At 38.7% G+C, this 21,314-nt stretch overlaps 1 protein-coding gene across 1 annotated transcript; it reads right to left on the bottom strand.

The window, feature by feature from the left end:
- Nucleotides 1–536: 536 nt before the first annotated feature.
- npm1b (nucleophosmin 1b) lies at nucleotides 537–21,314 on the bottom strand. The gene is made up of 11 exons (XM_005467219.3): nucleotides 21,193–21,314; nucleotides 20,800–20,882; nucleotides 19,357–19,476; nucleotides 19,038–19,131; nucleotides 18,652–18,743; nucleotides 18,303–18,376; nucleotides 18,051–18,114; nucleotides 12,598–12,696; nucleotides 8,554–8,643; nucleotides 8,386–8,460; nucleotides 537–6,957 (listed from the first exon to the last, which is right to left on the bottom strand). The coding sequence occupies exons 1-11, from the start codon at nucleotides 21,287–21,289 to the stop codon at nucleotides 6,904–6,906; spliced, it is 942 nt and encodes a 313-aa protein (XP_005467276.2). The 5' UTR covers nucleotides 21,290–21,314; the 3' UTR covers nucleotides 537–6,903.

The following is a 21,314-nucleotide window of genomic DNA, read 5'->3' as shown; positions in this document are numbered from 1 at the left end:
ACTCTGCACCTTATGCAAACCACTGGTTTAACTCTCTGTATTTTTCAACTCATGATGGCATCTTATGACCATCAACATGGACAATGAAATGCCTAACGTTTTGAAATTGTTTTCAACTTGGTTAACGGTTGCCTGCCTAAAGTTGCAATCTCTTTGAAGCTTGTATTTTAAAATTATAGTCAAAAGCTGTATAATACAAATTCAGATTTCAATTGTATTTGCACTGTCTTAAATCTGAAATCATCTCAAGATATTGTCTGCTTCATTTGTCATGAAATAACAATGGAACAGGCTTCACCTGCCCATCAAACTGCTCATTATTCAACAGTCAAATTAATTTTGAGCCCCTGAAAAGGAGACTGTATAAAAATGTCTGTAATTCCGAAACTGCTGGTGCATGATTTTTTTTATTTTTATTAAACCCACTTAACTACAGCTGAAAGTCGTCACTTCAGTCACATAGCTACAAATGTGACTATAATCACGCTGACAAATGGTGTTGTCTACAGTAAAGAGGGCAGAATGTAAGTCAAGACTTACTAGAATTTATTTTATTCAGGTAAATGTTACAGATAAGTACAAAAAAGGACGCACATGTTCCTTTCAACAAACCATTAACAATAAACTAAGTTTGATGTAGGAAATGGACACAATGCATTTTATTTTAACAAACAATGGGTCAGCCAAGCTACCTAATTACAATTTATACTTGACTACATCACACAGTAAATTACAATTTCATGTGGTTTTGTTTTGTCATCCAGTCAAACTGAAGATGGGTACTAGCTTACAGTTTCTATTTCAGGTCACAGGGGAAAAAAAGACAACCATTTGGATGAAGTAACTAAATTCAGTGAAGTACCATAACATGGTTTAGGACAAAGCTCACTCAGCAAAGCCATACATGCATCACCTGCTCATCATGTACTGCCAAAAAATGAGAAACAGCTCCGTTACAAAGAGTTTGCTCCCATTATCCCTTACATTTTTTACAGCCAAATTAAACCAGATGTTTGTGATTACAAAAATTATTTTAAAAAATGAGCCTTAAACATGCGTCAGCTTTCAACAAATAACAATCACTTTTTCGCACTTGGACTTGTTTAAGGTTCTGGCTTCACCATTGCCCAAAATATGACAAACTTACACACAAACGAAAGATCAACAACAACAATCAGAACAATATTCCAGACATTTTAAAAAGGGATTTTTTACTAGAACACAAGTTGTGAAACAAAGACTAAGAAAACAGCTCAAAGCTGTAAAATAAACTATTAGAAAGGGCAGGATAAAACCTAAACTGCAATTGTTCAGCTGCCGGTCTTGTAAATAAAAGCAAGAAATATATTTACACAACACAGCGTTCATTAAATCTGATATGACAGAAGTATTTTTTTTAAAAAATCACTCAAAGACGTGCAAAGCAAAAAGACAAAAGACTGGGCCTGGCAACCTGCTGCTACTGAAACCTCAGTGTAAATAAGACATCACTAACAATTATTAATTATATTTGGACAAATTATAGGGGCAACTTCCATTATTAAAATTGAAGTAATACATTTTATAGCAAAAACACTTTCTAGATAATGCAGAGTTTGACCGGATCAGTGTAATTAGTTTAAGATGTGGAACATTTTGATATTAAATGAGAATAGCAACACATCATAAGCCCAGCATGAACGAGAGTTTGTTGTCATCAGAGCACTGATATATGAGTGCAAACAATTACAGATATGAGTTCTTATGTGTTTTTTTAAGGTGATGTCATGCTACTCTGATGTAATTCTCTGATACCTCATACTGTACTAATATTATTAATATGCTTGTAATGTTTTCTGATGCATTACAGTACATTAAAATATAATGCAAAACAGCATTAGGGCTAATATACTCCTGGAGTATCCATCTGTTTTGCTCTGTTTTGATTTTATATGAAATATACATTAAACAAAAACAGTTCAGTCAGAGCACCTGCGTTGCTTTTATGGATTTCATACTACTCTACAAGAGATAACGTAAAAAAGCGGCCGCTTTTTTAGATGGATGGTTTTCAGGAATAAGTATTTTAATGAGAGTTGTTCATGTTCTGGACATAAATACACAACGGGGATCTGTGATAATTTTACTCTGCAAAAATTGTTTTTAATGCATTTATTTTTGTGACATCTTTTTGCCTATTTGCTTTATTTTTGCTGGGAGAAACATATTTATTGGTTTTGCTGGCCAAGCTGTTAAAAATATAATTGTTCTTATTATATTATAATGACTGATTGTGGTTTGACTAAAACAATACAATATTTTAAAAAACGCATGTACAATCTGTAAGTCTGTAAGCTGAAATGCTTTTTAACTCCTCAAAGCTGAAATAACAAACAACTTTTATTGTCACTAACTGATGAAATTTTCCAGCTGTCAAACAGTCCTCTTTTATTAGCTGTCCTCACCATTTACATATGCGCTGCTCAAATTCACACAAAACGGGTTTATCTCAGTTTACAGTAGAGATGCATTCCCCAATTACAGTTTTTCTCCATTGGTTTGGCTCATTTCTTGAAACAGAAATGACATTCTCAAAATAACATGGACAAACCTCCAAACCTCTTGGCAAATGTTCACAACAGAATGGCATTTCTCATTCATTTTATCAAATGGCAAATGCCTTAGTACATGTCTCAATTGTCTCAGTGCATCTTTGCAAATGATTAAGTACAAGTAGCCTACAGTTATACAGTTAGCCCACATTTAGCACATTTTCCAAATGAATAGATCTAAACTGATTAGTTGATTCCCAGTCTAATGATCATTCTCTCCAAAACATGTCAGCACGATTTCATTGTATAAGTACTCGCATGCACAACTGTCTGTTCAATTGTCAAAATTGGTCAAGAACATAATACCATGAATACCATATATGAATTTCTTTGAATATTTGATAAATTGATGACAGTCATTGACAGTCAGGTGAAACTAGACTAACGAAGGGGGAGTGTCACACACAGGTGTGTTCCATGATTGTGTGCTGCCAAACACAGATATATAGAGCTTGACCAGAGCCAGTCCGATCTCTGAACATGGATAGACAAGGCCAAGCAAACGGACAAGGGGAAGTTCTCCCTCAAGGAAGAGGAGGAAGAAGAGGAGGACTGAGAATGCGTGGTGGAGGACTAGGGGGAAGAGGCCGAGGTGCGCGAAGACACTGTGCTGTCCCGAATGAAATTCGGGCCACAATTATAGATTATGTCATAAACCATGGCCTCACAATGGCAGAGGCAGGTCGTCAAGTGCAGCCTAATGTGCCTCGCTCTACAGTCTCCTCCATCACCCAGACCTTTCGCAGGGAAAACAGGTATGTACTCTATGTAATCTATGATGGAATTATATGTTGTATAGGACAGGGCACTGTGCGTGAGGCAAAAAATGTATAACCTACTGTAGAGATTTTGTGTGCATCTGCCTACAGTAGTAGGTCTATACCAGCAGGTGGAGAGGACTAGTGGAATGTTGTGATACTAAATATGACAAGAAAGATATTGAACAAATTACTGTAAACTATGGAATTACATAATTCATACAGTTTAGAGTAGTATTCCAGTCACTGTGCAATGCTGCATTAGGAGTGTGGTGAAGTTACTGTGAGTAAAACAATAATACAATTACACTGGTAACCTACTGTATTCTGTTCTATGTGTAGGATTGGACGACAACCTCGCGTGGGTGGCAGAGGAAAACTGCTCAATGAACAACAGGAAAGAGAGATTTGTAACATGGTGATGGCAAATAATGCCATCACATTGAGACAGATCCGTGATGCCATCCTTCAGGACAATCATATATTCCAGAATATAAACACAATAAGCATCTCCACAATAGACTGGGTTTTGAAGGAGCATCAGATGACAATGAAACAAATCTACAGGGTACCATTTGAGAGGAACTCTGACAGAGCTGCGCTACCAGTATGTAAATGTAAGTCAGTTACTGGTTGTCTCTCATTATAACCTTACCTGTAATCACAGTAAGCAGTAGTTCACTTATTTGGTTTCAATACCTTCTGTACCTGATTTCAGAATCAGTATTTGCTGCATCTGACTTCAACAATTTCAACAGAAAACTGCAGTTTACTGTATGATACAATTCTCATTATAATCCTTATTTTGTTGTCTCCCAATCAAATCTAATACTGTAGGTTTTACTGTAACATCTCAGTGAGTCATCAGTATTTCCCACTCCCCTTTCTATCATATACCCCTGCAGTACTTCCTCATAGACCTATCACTAGTTTAGAACCACTGGAGTAGTGGCCTGTAGTATATTGAACCTGTGGGGGAGAACATGTAATTGTCTAACTGTAGTATATGACTCTTCTGTATGACTGATTTTATGTTCTTTACTCTATTTTAGAGAATAATGGCATTGGAAGGACATGAGACCCCTCACATCCTGGTGTTTGTGGATGAAGCTGGCTTCAACCTGGCCAAGGGCCGAAGACGTGGCCGTAATATTATTGGCCACCGGGCCACAGTGGATGTCCCAGGTCAGCGAGGGGGCAATATAACTGTGTGCTGCCATTTCTGAAAATGGTGTGGCCACTCACATCCCCAGTCTTGGCCCATACAACACACACAAGCTCCTCATCTTCTTGGATCGCCTTTATACCGATTTTATCCCTGAAAATGAGAGAGAGGTCTCATAGGGCCCTCACCTACCCATTTATGTAATTGTGTGGGACAATGTCAATTTCCACCATAGCCCACTCATTAGGGGCTGGTTTGCAACGCATCCAAGGATGGTCATGGGCTTCCTACCACCTTACTCTCCTTTCCTCAATCCGATAGAGGAGTTTTTCTCTGCTTGAAGGTGGAGAGTGTATGAGCATCATGCTCAGGATCAGCCGTCCCTGCTCCATGCTATGGACGCAGCGTGTGACGACATTACAGGAGATCAATACAGGGGATGGTTGCGGCATGCACGCCGTTTCTTCTCTCGTTGCATCGCAAGAGAAAGTATCCGCTGTGATGTGGACGAGAATCTGTGGCCAGACGGACAACAGCGTGTAAATAATCAGGAGGGTGAAGACAGTGGACAAGAGCAGGAGAATGAGTACAGCGACCACTGAATAAGTCCTTGTTTTTTGATTTTGTGTTCATACAATTTACTACTGTAATGTACATTTTCTTTTTACATATGTATGAAACTTTCTTTGCGTGTGAATATAAATTGGTTATAATTTACTTGGTAGTTTGAGTGCAATCTGTGACGTCAAACCTTGGAGGCTACTCTTTTCTGTTGTATATTGTTGGTCCTCTGCCATAGTGACACAACATCTAAACATTTTGTATGGCAGTACTCACACAATGCCAAAGGGACGATGCATTTTGGGGGCATTGACTATTCAGATTAGCAAGAAATGTAGTTTTGACACATGAGTGAACTGTTTTAGGAGAGATATGAGCTTTTGCAGGTGGACATGTTGTTGTGATCAACCATCCAGGTTTATTTTGACAAAAGCACCAAGAATGATGAGAATGTCCGATCTGTGTCGAGAAATGAGCCAAAGCTATTGAGAAGGATCTTTGCCATTTTGGAGACACTGACTGTTTAGATGGGAAAGGGATTTAGATTGAAGCCTGAGTGAACAGTTTTGGACGAGATATGAGCTTTTGCAGGTGAGCTAAGAGTGTTTTGCCAAATGATCTTAGAGTTTTGAGAATGTAATCTCTGTTTCAAGAAATGAGCCAAACCAATGGAGAAAAAACTAAACGTTTAAGACCACTTGAAAAGTGGCAAAAAAATCATATTTTGCATGGTTTACTCTTAACAAGGTTGCAAATAGAGCTTCAACATGTAACAAGAAGAAATGGGAGCGAGACAAAACATTATTTTGAGCATGCAATTTATTGAAAACAACACTGTAAAACAGACTGTTTCAGTTTAAGTGTTGTTTTCATTAAATTGCATGCGCAAAAAGTTGAAGCTCTACTTGGAACCTTGTTAAGATCCAACCAGGCAAAGCATGATTTTGGCCATTTTTCAGGTGGTCTTAAACGTTTGATCAGGACTGTATTTAAAGGCACATTCTGCATAACCTCCTTTTGCAATATTGACTGAACATGACAAACAGATGCTAATCAACCAATTTCACACATTTCCACCCAGTTGCTGTTTCAATGTGACCTGCATCTTCTTCAGTATTTGAAGAAAGTGGGACGTTTAATGAGGATATCACCACCTACAGGCAAGGAAAGGAATAGCTTCTGTATTGTGACACTTACACCACCTGCAGGCAGCGTTTCAACAGTTTCAAAATTTTGTTTACTTTTTGTCAAGCACATTTGTGTTCAGTGAGTCCTTCTGCAGGTATAAAAATAATACTGTTTTGCCAACAGGGCGTACGAAAGAACTAGCAACTACTAACTAGGTTAGGTTCTAAGTTTGGCCTGTTTTTGGTTTTGAATCCTTCAAGTATAAGACTTATTGTTAACTAATAATGATCATATTCAGTGATATACAGGAGCTACATAAATCTGCACACCCCTACATAAATCTGCAGGTAGTATAAATTTTAGAAACTTTTCCTTTCCTGTAGTAGCAACACAGACCCCGCCCATTATGATGCATGGAGCTTCCCCTTGCAGCAAATCTACAGTCTGCTAAACATGAATCGAGTCTGTGAAAGAACCAACTCAATGAAGTCCTTTCAGTCTAGGAAAAGAAGAAGAAAAACATTGACACCTAAATCTATGAATTGATGGCTTTGCCATATTTCAGCACTTAGTCCATTTTCATCTGATCATAGTCCTTCGCAGAGCTGAAAGAAGGAGACAGAGTAGGAAATCTAGCCGACTGTGCCTTTAAATGCCTTGTAGGATGCAAAACGTACAAATGCTTTAACGTATGTGTATGTTACTTCTTCTCAGTCTTCAGTGTTTGCACAAAACTCCAAAGATCCTTGACCACCTGTGGAAGGAGAGGGAAAAGAGGGATAACACCAAAATAAGAAAGAAAAATTACAAATTATCTAAATGAAGTGCTATACTGCATGAGACATGACTCACTTTTACTACAACATGCTTTTGTGCGTCTCGGCTGTGGGAACACTGAATTTGGATGGGGCTGTTGGGGGAACGACGAGGGGCTGGGTGGGGGCAGCATTACATACCAGAGTATATGACTAGGTGCTCCAGGTCTGACAGATCTCAGCCTTGGCTGATGAAACCAAAGCACTTCCACAGATGTTTCTACACACTGGGATCAACAAGCTCTCCCTGACCCAACTCCACCCCCACTCTTTCCCTTGTCCACCCAACCCATGTGCCGCTCTAAAGAGCTTTCACCTGCTCTCATAACTGTACAGTTATTATTTAAACACTGCAAAGCAATCACATATGAATGTTCAAATAGCTCGGTTCAAGTGATCGCCATCTAACAGATGCCTTAATACAGAAAACACAACTTCACTATCTGACACACTGCCCAGAATCATTAAGTCTGCAGTGATCATCTAAGGGTTTAAGGGTGATTAATTCATGCTTTGCAAAATAATGTGCAGGGGATGTTGTTTTTCTTCTGAAACGACAGAAGCCGCATTAGAAAAGATTTAAGGCTTGCATTTGGTCAAAGGCCTTGAAAGCGAAAAAGGCTGGTACCATGCACATACCACCAGTCGCTTCATTAGGGCTACAGAAGACACACTTCCATTAAATCACCGTGAAAGAGTTTGCCTTGGCAGGTGTACTCCCAAATCCATCTCGCAAGAGCCCACCGAAACAGTGTGAATATAATTCAAAGAGTACACACTGTGCTGGAGAGACATTTGAGGCAAACTGAACAGAATAAGGTATGAGGACAGTGAGAGGAAGAATAACGTATGGCAATGAGCTCTTACAGATAAAATGAGTTTGGGCGTAAATGCGACTGCTAACACTCTACATCCGAAGGAGTATTTCTAGAAACCTGGCGGCAAACAGCCACTCTCGGGTGAGCATTTACGAGACAGATTACACAGACTGCAGAACAGCAGGAAATTGATGAGAACTGCACATGGGATAAAAATGCACAAACTTAAAGGCGGCACATATACACACCTCTTATTATGCTCATCTCAGGCATATATCTGGTGTGAGCACAGGCCTCTCTCACCTGCTGCTCAAAACTTTCATTTACAAGGGACAGCCAATTGGACAAACACTGGCTTAAATGGAAGCTAAAGGGGCTGCACCAAGGTCCAACATATTGGATAAAGATTATTTTGAACTGTGAGGGATGAAAAACTATTCTAGCAGGGCCCAAAAAGATGTACATGAAGTTGGAAATCAGCACAACAGGTCCGCTTTAATAATTTAAATAAGCAAAAGGCTCTCACAACACTGTACAAAGATTACTTACTTGTTTGTCTGAGATTTTAAAAGCACTTCTCAAGTAATTCTCAAACTTCGGCTCTGTCTTTGGAAGTGGCTTTCCCTGAAGAAAAGGACCATTAAATCATCATAATCTTAACTGTCATTAAATTATGAAGGATCATTTAAAAACAAATAAAAAAAACAGCAGCCTTACCTCCTTGGCTGCAGTTGACAACTTGCTCTTAATCTCAGGCAGAGATTTAGATGGGCCGGGCTGTTGTTTGTCTTTTCCCGGGGCAGGTGGCTGGAAAAGTACATCAGCTAGATAAGACACTAGAAATTTACAGAGCTATAGCTAAAATGATGGCTTCAAATTATGCCGTAGCATTTCATCTTTAACACAAGCTCAGTTCTTGCCATCAGTATTATTTTGCTATAATGAACCAAACACACAGTTGCTAAATTTAGCTTGCTGCTGATTAATTAATCTGTTGACCAACAGGCCAGTCTGGGCAAAAGCCCTGTCGTGACCCACTTAGTCTTGGTCTGTTTAAAGCCTTGGCGTGGGCAACCAGCTGGAAAGGGATAAAAGCATTGGAGAGGACAACAAATTCTAGCCTAATTACACCATCATCTTTTTTTTTTTTTAAACAAATACATCAGGTACAAATTATGTTTTTATTGTCTGCAAGCAGGAGAGGGCAAGCCCTGACTCTCCGGTGAGCAATTCAGATTGTTTGTCAAGTGTTTTCCATTGAAGAAAAGTTTCTCAAACACTGAATTTAAAAGAAAGAAGTGCAACTTTAGCTTTTATGGCTGCTGTCAGTAAAAGATTTCTACCGGATATCAAATTATTGACTTGTACAAACAAAACAACAGATTTTCTTTTCAACAGAGAGTACTGTGTGTTGAAAAAGCAGCCACTCATTTCTGTATATTTTCTTTGGAAAATGGAAAACAGGTGCAGTGATTTATTGAAACATGTAAACATAAATGGAAATACAGTATATCAGGTAAAAACAGAGTTTGCTTTCTGCTGCTCGAAATATAAAGAAATTATGTGTAGCTCAAGACTTTTGCACAGTACTGTATTTACTATCAATGGTCAGGATTAAAAAAACAATACTATCAACAGATTTGCAACAGTAAATGTTTTATTTTAAAACACAAAGACTTTGCTGTGTTTCTGAGGAAGAGAGAAGTGCGAGCAGTGAACTAGTAGGCCGATAGGTGTGTCCAGACCTGGGCAGCCAACGACTCAGGTCCTCAATTAGCAAGTGTCTGAATGTGACACAACAAAAACACACATACGCCATACTCTGTTACTGCATGTTATGCAAACCATGGAGCTTGCCCCTACATGCAAAGCCGGTGTGGAATTCAGTGAAATTGCAGGGTTTCATTGATAGTCAGAGAAACATCTGAAAGATGACAGTGTATAGATGTACAGAGAAACTCTATACCCACTCTATAGCCTGCATTACGACACTATACTATTTCATAGTGACATCTAGCAGCTCATTGGGTTAATAAGGACATAGAAATCACTATGTTTGTGGTGTCATTCCTACTGGAACTAGTGGTCATTACATGTAGGTCTGGTTATCGAAATGTATCTTTAATTTTAGATACTGAGTCAAAATGTGCTGAGTGCAAAAGAAGAACAATAATTGCATAACATAATATATGTTATGTCTTGCTATGCATAACCTAAGTTGAACAGGCCTTCCAGGAGAAGCTCTGATCTTCCACATACCAGACAAAAAATGTTGTAATTAGTCGTACACGTGTAGCCACAATGCCCTGTCCCTGCCTCTGAGAGATCAGGTTCTTTTTTAATAGCAGAGATTAAAAGGTATAAAATGAACAAAACCTTGGCACACACATACCACACTAAGAAAATGGCCTTTTTTCTGGCTCCTAGCCAGACAAATGCACTACACGTTTATTATTTACAGGCAGCTCTCCACTTCCAAGGGACAGCTGTGGACCTGAAACAGCTGATAAACACACAAAGCCAACAAGCTTTTTCATCTGGCCCAGACACTGATTACAGATGCCATGAGACATGGAACTTAATCACAAGCACGCTATCATTTGATGTAATCTCTCATCTTCAATCCAGTGCAAATACATGGTTGTGACATTTTTGCTCATCAGGGCTGTCCAGGGATAGTAATTGTCATTTTGCTGGAATGAAAACCTTGGAGGCACAAGTAGGGGGAAAATGTCAGGTCACACGGAAAAAAACCATGACTCTCATCCTATAAAGCCTCTGTATGTACAGGTACTTTAATGAGTTGATCTTTTGGTCTATCTTTGAGTCCAAATGGTAAAATGACAGACTGACAAAAGACATTAAAGCACTTACAAGATATGCACCTGCTGTAACACATGCCAATCAGTCGCTAAAACAATGACTCAAACCCCTTGTGGGATAAGGCTGAGTGAAGTAGTTAACAACTTTACGACTCTGACGTGTGCTCGAAGGCATCGGATTCGCCAAACCCATCAATCAAACGACACCAGCTGCAAGATAAAGTTACTTCAGATCAGCGCAACTCGAGTTAGCTGGTTCTCACGTCGAGCCTGTTATACAAGAAGGTGCAGCTACATGCTGGGCCGTGAGAGGTGAGAACCGTGGTACTGGCAACAGATCTGACAAGCCAATCTAATGACCAGTCACCTGCATTTAGGAACGAGAAAAACAGACACCCACACCCGCTTCCTCACTCCTCAGGGGCATCTGGAAGCGCAAGCTGCACCAGACATCAAACACTGGTAATGAGAGCAATTGGGAGAAGGTGTGTCCAGGAAGTGAGGGGTGTGAAGAGGTGGTGGAGAGAGAACAGTTGTGAAGAAGCTGAAAGGGGATGGAAGCATTCAAAGCACCACAGGCAAGAAAGTTAAACCAGCAGGTTGGTTTTGGGCGATTTAGTTGCCCATTGGCTAATCCCCAAGAGCATTTCAAGAGTCGCTGTGTTATGTCTGGACAACAACTACTGCATTATAAGCTGCGCTCACCCATACAGCATGCCCTTCAGGGCACTACACCTTCAGGGGTTCAGTAATCCTGTGGCTTAGTGTTTAACATGACAAAAAAAAAAATCACAAAGCTTTCCATCAAGAGGTCAGACGAGAAACGATAATCTTCTCACGCGCCCCTGTCTGTGTAAGTGAGCGTAAGTCATGTTTCTATCATACAAACAGTCAACATTCGCATGCCAACACGTAACACCTTATCTGAGCCGAGTTTCTGTCCAAGTATTTTCTTTCACAGTAACATGCTTTAAGAAGTATGTAAACCTGCAGAGAAGCTTGACAATTTGTTTTTCTTAAAGTGTGCACGAGCTACAGAGGGGTGAGGGGCATCAAAGGTGGCTGCAACTTAAGATGGCGAGGTCAAGCTAAAGGGTCGCAGGTTTAAACCCTGCCCCAGGAAACCCGTTTAGAGGTCAGGTGTGTTTGCTTAAAGACAGGCAGAGTTCAAGCTTTAGGTTTTCAGAAGTGGCTGTCCAAGACATTCCATCGAAGAAATTAACTATCAGGTTGAACTAATTGCACCGTGCATTTATCACATTCCTTGGCTTTGGAATGGGAAGGCTCTCCAAGTTTTTTGTGTGTGTTTATTTCCCCTCCATTTGGTGATCCTGCATTTTTTTAATTGATAATGGCAGTAAATGCAAACAATTATTTTAGGTTACAGACAAACTTTGTATTTCCAAGCTTAGGTTTGAGCCAAAGAAAGATGTATTTTATATATAGTATATTGTGTAGCAAATTTTATTCAGGGGCCTCATTAAGTTTCAATTCAAGGCTGTTGTGAGCAGTGGGAGGTCCAGCTCTTATGCTTTAGAGGGTTAACTCGTTTGGCGGCACAATACAACTTAGAGTAACAGTTCAAGTCAAACCTATTTAGTAAAGTTCCTTCACCTTCTGTAACACATTATGTAATTGTATACTTCTTTTATCAAATCTTCTGTAAAACTTCAATTTTCATCATCTATTGTTTGTATACTTGTTTCTATGACTAACATGACACATTTCATTAGAAATACAACTACTGGCTTTGACTTTACCCTGCTGTAACTGGTGACATAATAAATTAAAGTTTCCAGTCCCTTTCAAAATTGCAATGTTACACATTTTCTTAAACGCCTTTGATCTCGAGTACAACGGTTAACAACTGGGTATTTTAAATACCCACAAGCTAACCACAGGTAAACAAAGATTTACTTCGGAAATCTTTTGTGCATACCTTAATCTGTGGTTTGACAGCGGATCCTGAGGCTTTTCCTGCAGGGCCATTTTGTTTTACTGGAGTCTTGATGGGCTTCTTAGGTGAGGATTCCGGGATCTGAGGAAATGAACAACATTCCCAGTAAGATATCTCAGAGCTCCATAGAAATGTGTGTACTTTAAACAGCTCAATTTACCACACCGGGTTCCTGAAATTCATAAAGATGTTAATGCTTTCTTAATGCATGCACTACAGCCCTGAGCTTTTCTGCATACTATCTGACAGAGATATTGTTTAGAACATGTAAAACTTTTTAACCTATCAGCTCCTTTGTACAAAGACTATGCCCACGTGGAAATAGCACTGGTAATTGTCTAGTAAATTCAGAGCGACTGAGGGGGCATCATGCATCTTGCACATTCTACCCAGGGCACACCCTGAAAGAGTATTTTCAGAAGTGAAAATGTCTCTGAATCAGACTATTTCTGCTGTGTGCTGTAAATGAGAAAATTCAAGTTTGGATCATTTTTAGAATCTATGTGTGAGAACAGCTAGTGGCAGTTAATCACGCTAAACAAAACCAAAAGTGACAGACTGAAGTTACTTAACTGCTGTTGTTCATTGCTGACAACTCAATGAAGTCTGCCCTGATGCTCTGACCAACTCAAGTAACTAAATACTCAATGCAACACATGTGGCTCAGTTTAGACTGCTGGCCATTTACAATTTCCTAACCCTCTAAAAATCTGTATCCCGCTGATGTTCTTGCTAAACGCAATGCCCCCTTTTATAGCTGACAAATAATAAATGGCAAGTGACAAAACTTATCCACATTTGCAGTAACTCCATTTCTTCTTTTGCCATGAGTTGTCACAATATTTTCTCCCACCCCTATAAGGAGGTGTCACTGCTTCATGTGTGCATAAAAAAGCACGATAAAAAGGCGAAGAAAAGCAAAAGCTAAACCAAAAAAATGAAATAGCATCAGTCATAAGGTTATGCAGCTAATTAGATATGACAGCAAAACAATTGCCTTCCTTTGCCGTCTATGCTAAAAGCATACCTTTAATAAATACCAATGCTATCTAAACTGCAGAGGAAACACTACACCTAATTAATGATTTCTCATTGATCAGCTATTTAGTACCCAGACAACCTGTAATTGTTGCACTGGATTCCTTCCCGTCAGGTTTTGATTGCTCTCAGTCACATGTGTAATTACCTTGGAAAAGCTGGCAAGTACCTGAATTTCCTAAGCAGCAAATCCTTTCTTGCAATCACTGGTATTCACCTTGGAATGGACTAGAAGTGTAATTGCCTGTGTTGACACAAATGCTACAACGCAATCACACATGTAATACCCTACGACAACGCCTGTAATATAAGATGCTGGAAGTAACAGTGAGGTTTCAAAGCCTTGTTTTCTAGATGAGAAAGATATCAATTCCTGAAGGACAAAACTCAATCAAGAGAAACCGAACATCATCATGGATGCATCTGAGTCTACCGTGAAGAATCTGTACATCAACATTTGCATCTCATTTTTCTGTTTTATATGGTTATATTACACCAACCACCTGAATCTCCTGACCTCTGAAATACCCCCGAAAATGTTGGTTTGTTTTTCACTGTTCTGACAAATTGTGGAGAAATTTGAATGAGATTAGGATGAGCCCAACAATTATACCATGGGTTAGGGTTATGTAGGTACCCAGTCAAAAAGGGCTTTACCACCAATGCAAACCTGCAACTCTTGTAATTTTTAAAGTTTAATCAAAAATATCTACCACATCTACCCAAACACAGAGGTTCTGTAATATGTCAGCGGGTGGATGACCTCGGAAACTCTTGTTTTTCCATTGCTTTTTTTGTTTTCTTCACACCTTTCTTCCGTCTCTTTCCAACTCAGGAGTTATGAAGGTATTCTGGGTGCAACTTTAGAGCGCTCATGTTGCTACAAAGCACTAAGATCCATTCACAGAAAGAGGAAGCTTAAAGACCAACTCTTGAAGGATGATGAGATGAGTGACACGCGTGTCAGCTTGTGGTAAGGAACATTTTCCAGTCTTTCAACAGGCTCAACAGTTATTACAGTCCATTAATAATAATGTTAAGTGTTTAGAGAGAGCACGACATGTTCCAATCAATAGGCAATTTGTCACACTGGGGAATGCGGTCCAGTAAATCTGAGTAAAGAACATTTATTAACCCTTTACAAATCTGTTGCAAGAAACACAAAAGTAGTGTGTAATTATTTAAAACACGTGAGATCCCGTGACGATACTAATCTACAAAAGAAGAGCTTAATATCTTGATTACCTGTTCATCAAAAATACATGATCAATTAATAATAAGAAATGTAGATTAATATGAAAAAGGATTTGATTATATTTTGATACTGAATGTCTCTGAGATATTTTGGGTCCTATTCAGTACAGTATGGAGGTTTGACAACAAAAAGAAAGCAAAATATAGCTTGAAACACAGCTGAATTAGCAGTCAAAAAAAAGGGATAATAATTGTTCCCAGCCCTACTTCCCCAAAGCTTTGTGCTTTCATTATTAAAGAATGAGACAGGGTAGCTATTGAGCTAAAGAGATGAAGGGTGAAAAAAAGGATTAAGGTCATGGAAGGAATGGGGTGTGGGGTGCAGGAGGAATTGGAAGAGAAGACAACAGAATAAATCAACAGGTGACAGAAATGCTCAGCTGTCATCTGACCCTGAGGGAAGGATCGGCGCTCACGTCGCAGGTATGCGCATCTGCCCTGCTTTGATCTTTTGCCTGGCAGAGTTTGCACTTGGAGAGCATGCTTTAAAAAAAAAATAGAAGAACGAAATCACAAACAGACACCGACGTAAAAATGAGGCAGATACACACACATGCACCCACACACTTGCAAGCGATTGTGGTAACATGCAAAACAAGTGTTCAAAGGCAAAACCCAGGTGCAAAGCTGAAATGGCATGAGAAACGATAAAAAGGAGCAATCATATTAACAGTGGGATGACAGAGGGACAAAGATATGCAGTGTTTCAGAAAAATGGTTGAAGATGTTTCCCATAACTGAAGTGCATGTGCGTGTGAGCACGCATGGGTGAGAAACAGTACGTAGAGTGCAGTTCTCTGCTTATGCACTACCAGTATGAAGTGCATATGTTTGCAGACTTTGTGCATTTACCCAAGAGGTTATATGTACTTATATGTTCAAATGTGCATGTCTACTAAAGTGTATCTATCCCTTTATATGGATGGGTGTGTGTGTGTGTGTGTGTGTCTGCTTACGCACAGCATAACATACTGTGGTCTTGTTGGTGAGACGGTGAGAATTCAAGCAGATTACAGAGGAGAAATCCGATCATTACACCACACAGACCCTGTGTTTTACTCTAGGAAAACAGGTGGGTACTTGAGCGAACAGGATGAAAAAGTTCCATGTTTTGTCTCATACAAAGAGGTGGACGGTCAGCGAGTGCACGAATGGGTAGGGCTTGCTGAAATGAAATGCTACTGTAGCATACAGTGAGTGGAAGTTTAAATGATGCGGTTAAAAAAAAGGGTTAGAGAAATTCTTTCTAGACACACACGCACACACAAACAAACACTAAGGGGACACTAATGGTAACCCTGACACCTAGTGGACAACAAAGGCTCAGAAACACAAAGACATCGCACTGTAAAAATCAAAGTTACTGAACCGCAAGAAACCTTTCAGTTCAAACTTTGTTTGAACTAAAATGACAGAACAAATTAGTCAATAAACAAAAGATCAATAAATGTTTACACAATAATACTAAAAGTGAAACTAAATAAATCAGATTAAGTAATAACCAGATGTGGAAATATCCACAGCTCTCAAAGACAGGCTGGAAAATATGTTCTTGCATCTAATGAATTTTGTCAAATACAAATTATCCGAGCCTATCAGATAGCGGCTTCTCAAATGGGGGTAACAGCACCCCGAGAATTGCTCTAGCTCTACTAATCTATCAAGTGCCTTAAAAAGCTCATAGAAAAAGAAAGCAATAAACTGAATTCACTGTGAGTGGAAATAAACAAAATGGACTTGCCCTTCTTCTCTGTAATTATGACCACAACAAAGCAATGAAAAACGCTGTGTATGGAAAAGTAGCTTGATCATGGCAGTTTCCTCTCAGGTGCTGAGAACTACAAAGATCCGCTTGGGTTTTTTACCAAGTTTAAAGGGCAACGGTCATCACAGTACCATTACATGAGAAAAGTTTGGTTTAATATGATTAAATAGCAAAATTTGCAACACTGATGGTGATGACATCTCTTTGTTAGCTTTTTGTTGTTGTTTTCTTTGACTAAAAAGTTGCAAATAAAAAGTTTTTTCTGGACAGAAACTCTAAAAAGTTAAACGACTATTCTAATATTCAGAGATATTCCAATATTTTTAACTGCTCATTATGTTCTTTAGGGTTAAAAAAAACCAAAATCTGATGCGCACTTGTTCATATTAATTTTGTAGCAAAGTTTTCCAAACATACTTCCAGAAATGTTTATGAAATGTAAACAATCCTCTTTATTTATTTACAGTGACATTGTAATGTACTTCAATGAGCAAGGACATAATCTTATGTTTCTCTCCTTCTAGCTGTATGACTGGGGTTAAACAGAAATGATACTTTCTGCATGTGCGAGTCCACTAGAGTCCACTCGGGTCCCGGTGACGTACATTTCATCATCAGACGTTTGCCTCATAATACACTAGCTACGCATGCGCTCCAGGCGGCAGACTTCAAAGAAGCATAACAGAATCACTACTCAGCCACTGAGTCTCCAGCTGTCTGTGTCCACAACCTAGTATAATCCAGGCTTTATCTGGTGCCACTAGAGTTCAAATAACACTCTTTCAGCGGGCCAGTTGGTGTGCAGCATTTTATAAACAAATGAAGGTTTATTAACATCAAGTCAGACAGAGATTAATCGAGTTACATAAAGCAAATAGGTGATTTCTGCTTTTCTAAAGCTGTTTGATGCACAAACTTTAAAAAATATAGTGAGAAACAGGTCAGATTATCCTTTCTCACATGTAGCACAAAGCAAGGGACTGCCCACTTTTGACACACTCACTACTGGAAATATTCTGTTTAATTTAGCAGAAGGTGCTGCCTGAATCAAAAATGCAGAAAGCAAACACATGATATGTCTGTGTAGGTTCTCGGTCTCTCTTCAGCAAGCCTCTTCAGTTTTCAAGAAGCTTCTCAGCTGAGAGGTGAAATGTCTTTAAGAAACTTCCAGTCACTTTCTTTCCAAGCTCCTTAGGCCATGCACATGATAAAAATCCAAAATGCATTTATCACAGACTCCATGATACACAAATTTTTTTATTTGACCGTAATTTTCCTCCATATTTGATTGTACCTCAAACCGACTCTCATATTTTTTAACATGGAGAAACTAAAGTTTGATTGTTATGTGTAATCAAACAAAAAGGATGAAGCTTACCTTTGTAAGCACCTTTCCCACATTCTTCTGTGGCTTCACATCATTTTCATCACTGTCATCATCGCTACAAAAAAGCAAGTGAGCTGGTTAAACGCTACAATGCTCGATGTTTGTGCCCAAAATTTAAAAAAACACCCCACAAAATTATAGATTTTATACTATGAGTTTAGAAAGGTGTTAACTTTCAGAATACAAAATGATTTAGAAAACTCAGCCAATTAAATAAATAAATAAATAAAAATAAAAACATACTCATCATCATCTTCATCACTGTCTTCTTCATCGTCATCATCGTCATCATCATCGGAATCCATCTTCAGCTTTTTCTACAAGAAATATGAATCGTCTTTTTGTCAAAAAACAAAATTGAGATTTATTTGGGGTATAAGAATAAGTAACAGTGTACACTCTAATGCTGACGTCCCGCGACAGCATCTTATCACTGATTACTAAACGTGACAACTTGCACCATTAAACAGAAGGCTATGCAGTAAGCCACCACCTTGGCAGGAGAACAATTTCTGTAAACAATGATTAGTTTTGCTATGAGTGCAAATATAAAACATTTAAAGCAATGTAATACGACAATGTCAATAACTACCATCGGGGGTTTCTTCCCTGCCAGCAGATTTGCAGGCCGCTTTACCGGCGACGAATTGTTCTCCTCCTCTTCATCATCAGAATCCTTCACACCTGACAGAGCGAACACACTGGTCAACATATTGTCAAACAATCATACAACTTTTCTGTATGTTATTTTACCCCAAAAGAATATTTTAAAAGAAAAAATTACTCAAAACAAAAGTGTAAAGTCATTTGTGGACTTTTTTCGGGCTGGAAAATTTGGCCCTGTATAGTTTCACCGAGCATGAAGGTCATGCTCCTTCATAACTTGCTATTTTTCCATTGACAAGGTCTCCAGTAGGTATGCCTACTTCATTTAACAATGAGGCAAATAGTTACCCGAGTCTTAACCTTAATACTCACTAATAAAATGTTGCCCGCTGATGTAAACTGGTCCAGAACCAGACTGGAGACGGAAGGTAACTGGAGGTGTAATCTCAAATCCACCTAAACTCATCTGGACAAAAACAGAGCAGGAAGGAAGATGGCATTATAAGTATTTTGTCAATGATTTATGCATTATTTATATTTATCAGCACAGTGTAATGTTTGTATTTATTGTTCTGAGAGAATGCCTTTTCTTTTTAGTTCTCGTTTTTTATTAGGCATGAAGAGCGTAAAAACAAGTTAATTTAAACCAGAAGCCTCTTAAATACTTCTGTCAGTGTTGGTGCTGACTCACAGAGGGCAGGACGGAAGGTTTAAGGACAGCTAGCGGCACTTTTGTCGTCTTCCCGTCGTAAGTGAGGCCTTCAACTTCCACCATGTGGAACTTATCTTCAGCCTCAGCTCCCAGACACACCTGGAACAAAATAACAGTGTGCTATATAACACCTCCATGTACTGGCAAAATGTCTCCTTTTTTTTTTAGGTGCAAACATAAATTCCTCTTCTTAAACTATTCTTCTACTGATTAAACTCCTGTTTTATCATTTTTAAATAGCCTACTGCCTCAGACTAATGTTGTGAATGCTCCATGACAATAAATTAATAAATAAATATAAATTTATACCAAAAATCCAACATGTTAACATTTCGGAAATCATGTTCTCAGGAGAATATAATATAAAGGTGAAAGAATATAAAGAATGAAAAATGAAGCCGTTAGCAATTACATTCTTGCCAATGGAATAAATTCTGACAGGACTTTTCTACATTCTGTTTTTTCAGAAATAGAGACACTCCCCTTTCTCCTGACGTCATCTGTACATACTCAAGACAATTTGAATGAAAAATGTTAAATCTGTATTCATTTCTCCATAAGACCTTTAACATGGAAGAAAGATCTGATGTCTCAGGTCCTGGGTCAGGTCTTTGCTGGATTTATTTCCTGTTTCTTAAGGGCAAAACTGTAAATAGTTTTTTCATGCTGCCACATGGTCCTCCACGTGTCCAGCTTCCTCAATTCTTTTTAAGGATACACTACACACCATGTCAACACAGGCCAAGCTTTGGCTGATAGCTCTTTGCGAATCACTTTGTCAATGCAAAAAACAAAACAAAAACAAAAACCCTATTATAAAACCCTATTACATGGTTGTCAAATTCTATTAAGTTTGCCATTTTTCGTAGATTGAACTAATGGTCCAACCCATGACTCATTTTCAGAAAAGAACAGCAAATAAGTGAGAAAGCATCGAATTTCCAAAGAAAAGCTTTGAAAGACCTCCAGAAATCCCAAGGAACTATTGCTCAAGACCACTTTAAAATTTACAAGAAAGTCTGGCTCTTTGGAAGCAAAATATAGAAAATTTTGAGGGGTGGATGTCTTTTATATTACATATGTATAATATATAATATTATTCTCTTACAAAATGAAGCACCTTGTAGTTACTGTTGTTGTCATTTTATGCTACATAAATAAAATGTAATTTTATACAATATGTTTATTGCCTTTACCTTTATCTTCACGTGACATGACAAAGGCATTTCCCAATTTTTGGATAATTAATATCTTATCGCGATAAAACAAACTATGTTATTATTAACAATTTATCGCGAGATTACAGCATTAAAGACTAACAGCGCTCACTGTCGATCTCGGCTTCCGTAGTTAATAGCCGTATTAGTCAAAGATTTATTTTTTTCAAGACCAGGCAAACTCGATCTAAAATATCTTTCTTACTGCTTTCAGTGACAGCTGCTGCTCCGTTTCATCGCCGTCTAGGTCAACTTTGAATTCCCGTTTGTCCGATTTCAAGGTGCAACCTGAGAGGGAAACAATACGTGTAACCAACCGTGGGTTTGCGCTCGTCTTAAATAAACATACGCACATGCATATCATTTTATCAGATAAAGAGGTGTATATACATTTTGCTTCTTTATGTAGCTCCACGCCATGCTCTGCTAGCTAACAAAAGAGCTGAATTGGCGCGAGTGGGAGGGGGTAAGCAGGCTAGCCAGCTGTTTAGCTATCTTCCGATTAAAAATCTCCAGTGGCTATTTGTGCATGACAACATGACGTTAAAACTGATTGTGCAAACAAAAAAATCGGGTTTGTCAGGATTAGCGAGCTCACCAAATAAGTACATTTGTGGTCTGCTCATATCTGAGATATCGTCCTCCATCTTTGCAGTGGGTGGATACACTTCCGTAAACTCGTATGACGGACACATCAAAGAGCCACTAGGACGGTGAAAC

The sequence above is a fragment of the Oreochromis niloticus genome, linkage group LG2, assembly GCF_001858045.2.
Source record: "Oreochromis niloticus isolate F11D_XX linkage group LG2, O_niloticus_UMD_NMBU, whole genome shotgun sequence".
In the NCBI taxonomy this organism is placed as follows: Eukaryota; Metazoa; Chordata; class Actinopteri; order Cichliformes; family Cichlidae; genus Oreochromis; species Oreochromis niloticus.
Note: the sequence above shows the minus strand (reverse complement) of the source record. Positions and strands in the feature narration are given on the sequence as shown.

Bases quoted from the DNA above. Each gene is read 5' to 3' on its own strand.
- npm1b (XM_005467219.3), bottom strand. From the start codon at position 21,289: ATGTGTCCGTCATACGAGTTTACGGAAGTGTATCCACCCACTGCAAAG. The intron at 19,132-19,356 runs GTGAGTCAGCAC...GTTTTTGTCCAG, and splicing joins AACCTTCCGTCCTGCCCTCT to ATGAGTTTAGGTGGATTTGA. The intron at 18,115-18,302 runs GTATGTTTTTAT...GCTTTTTTGTAG, and splicing joins AGTGATGAAGATGATGATGA to CGATGATGACAGTGATGAAA.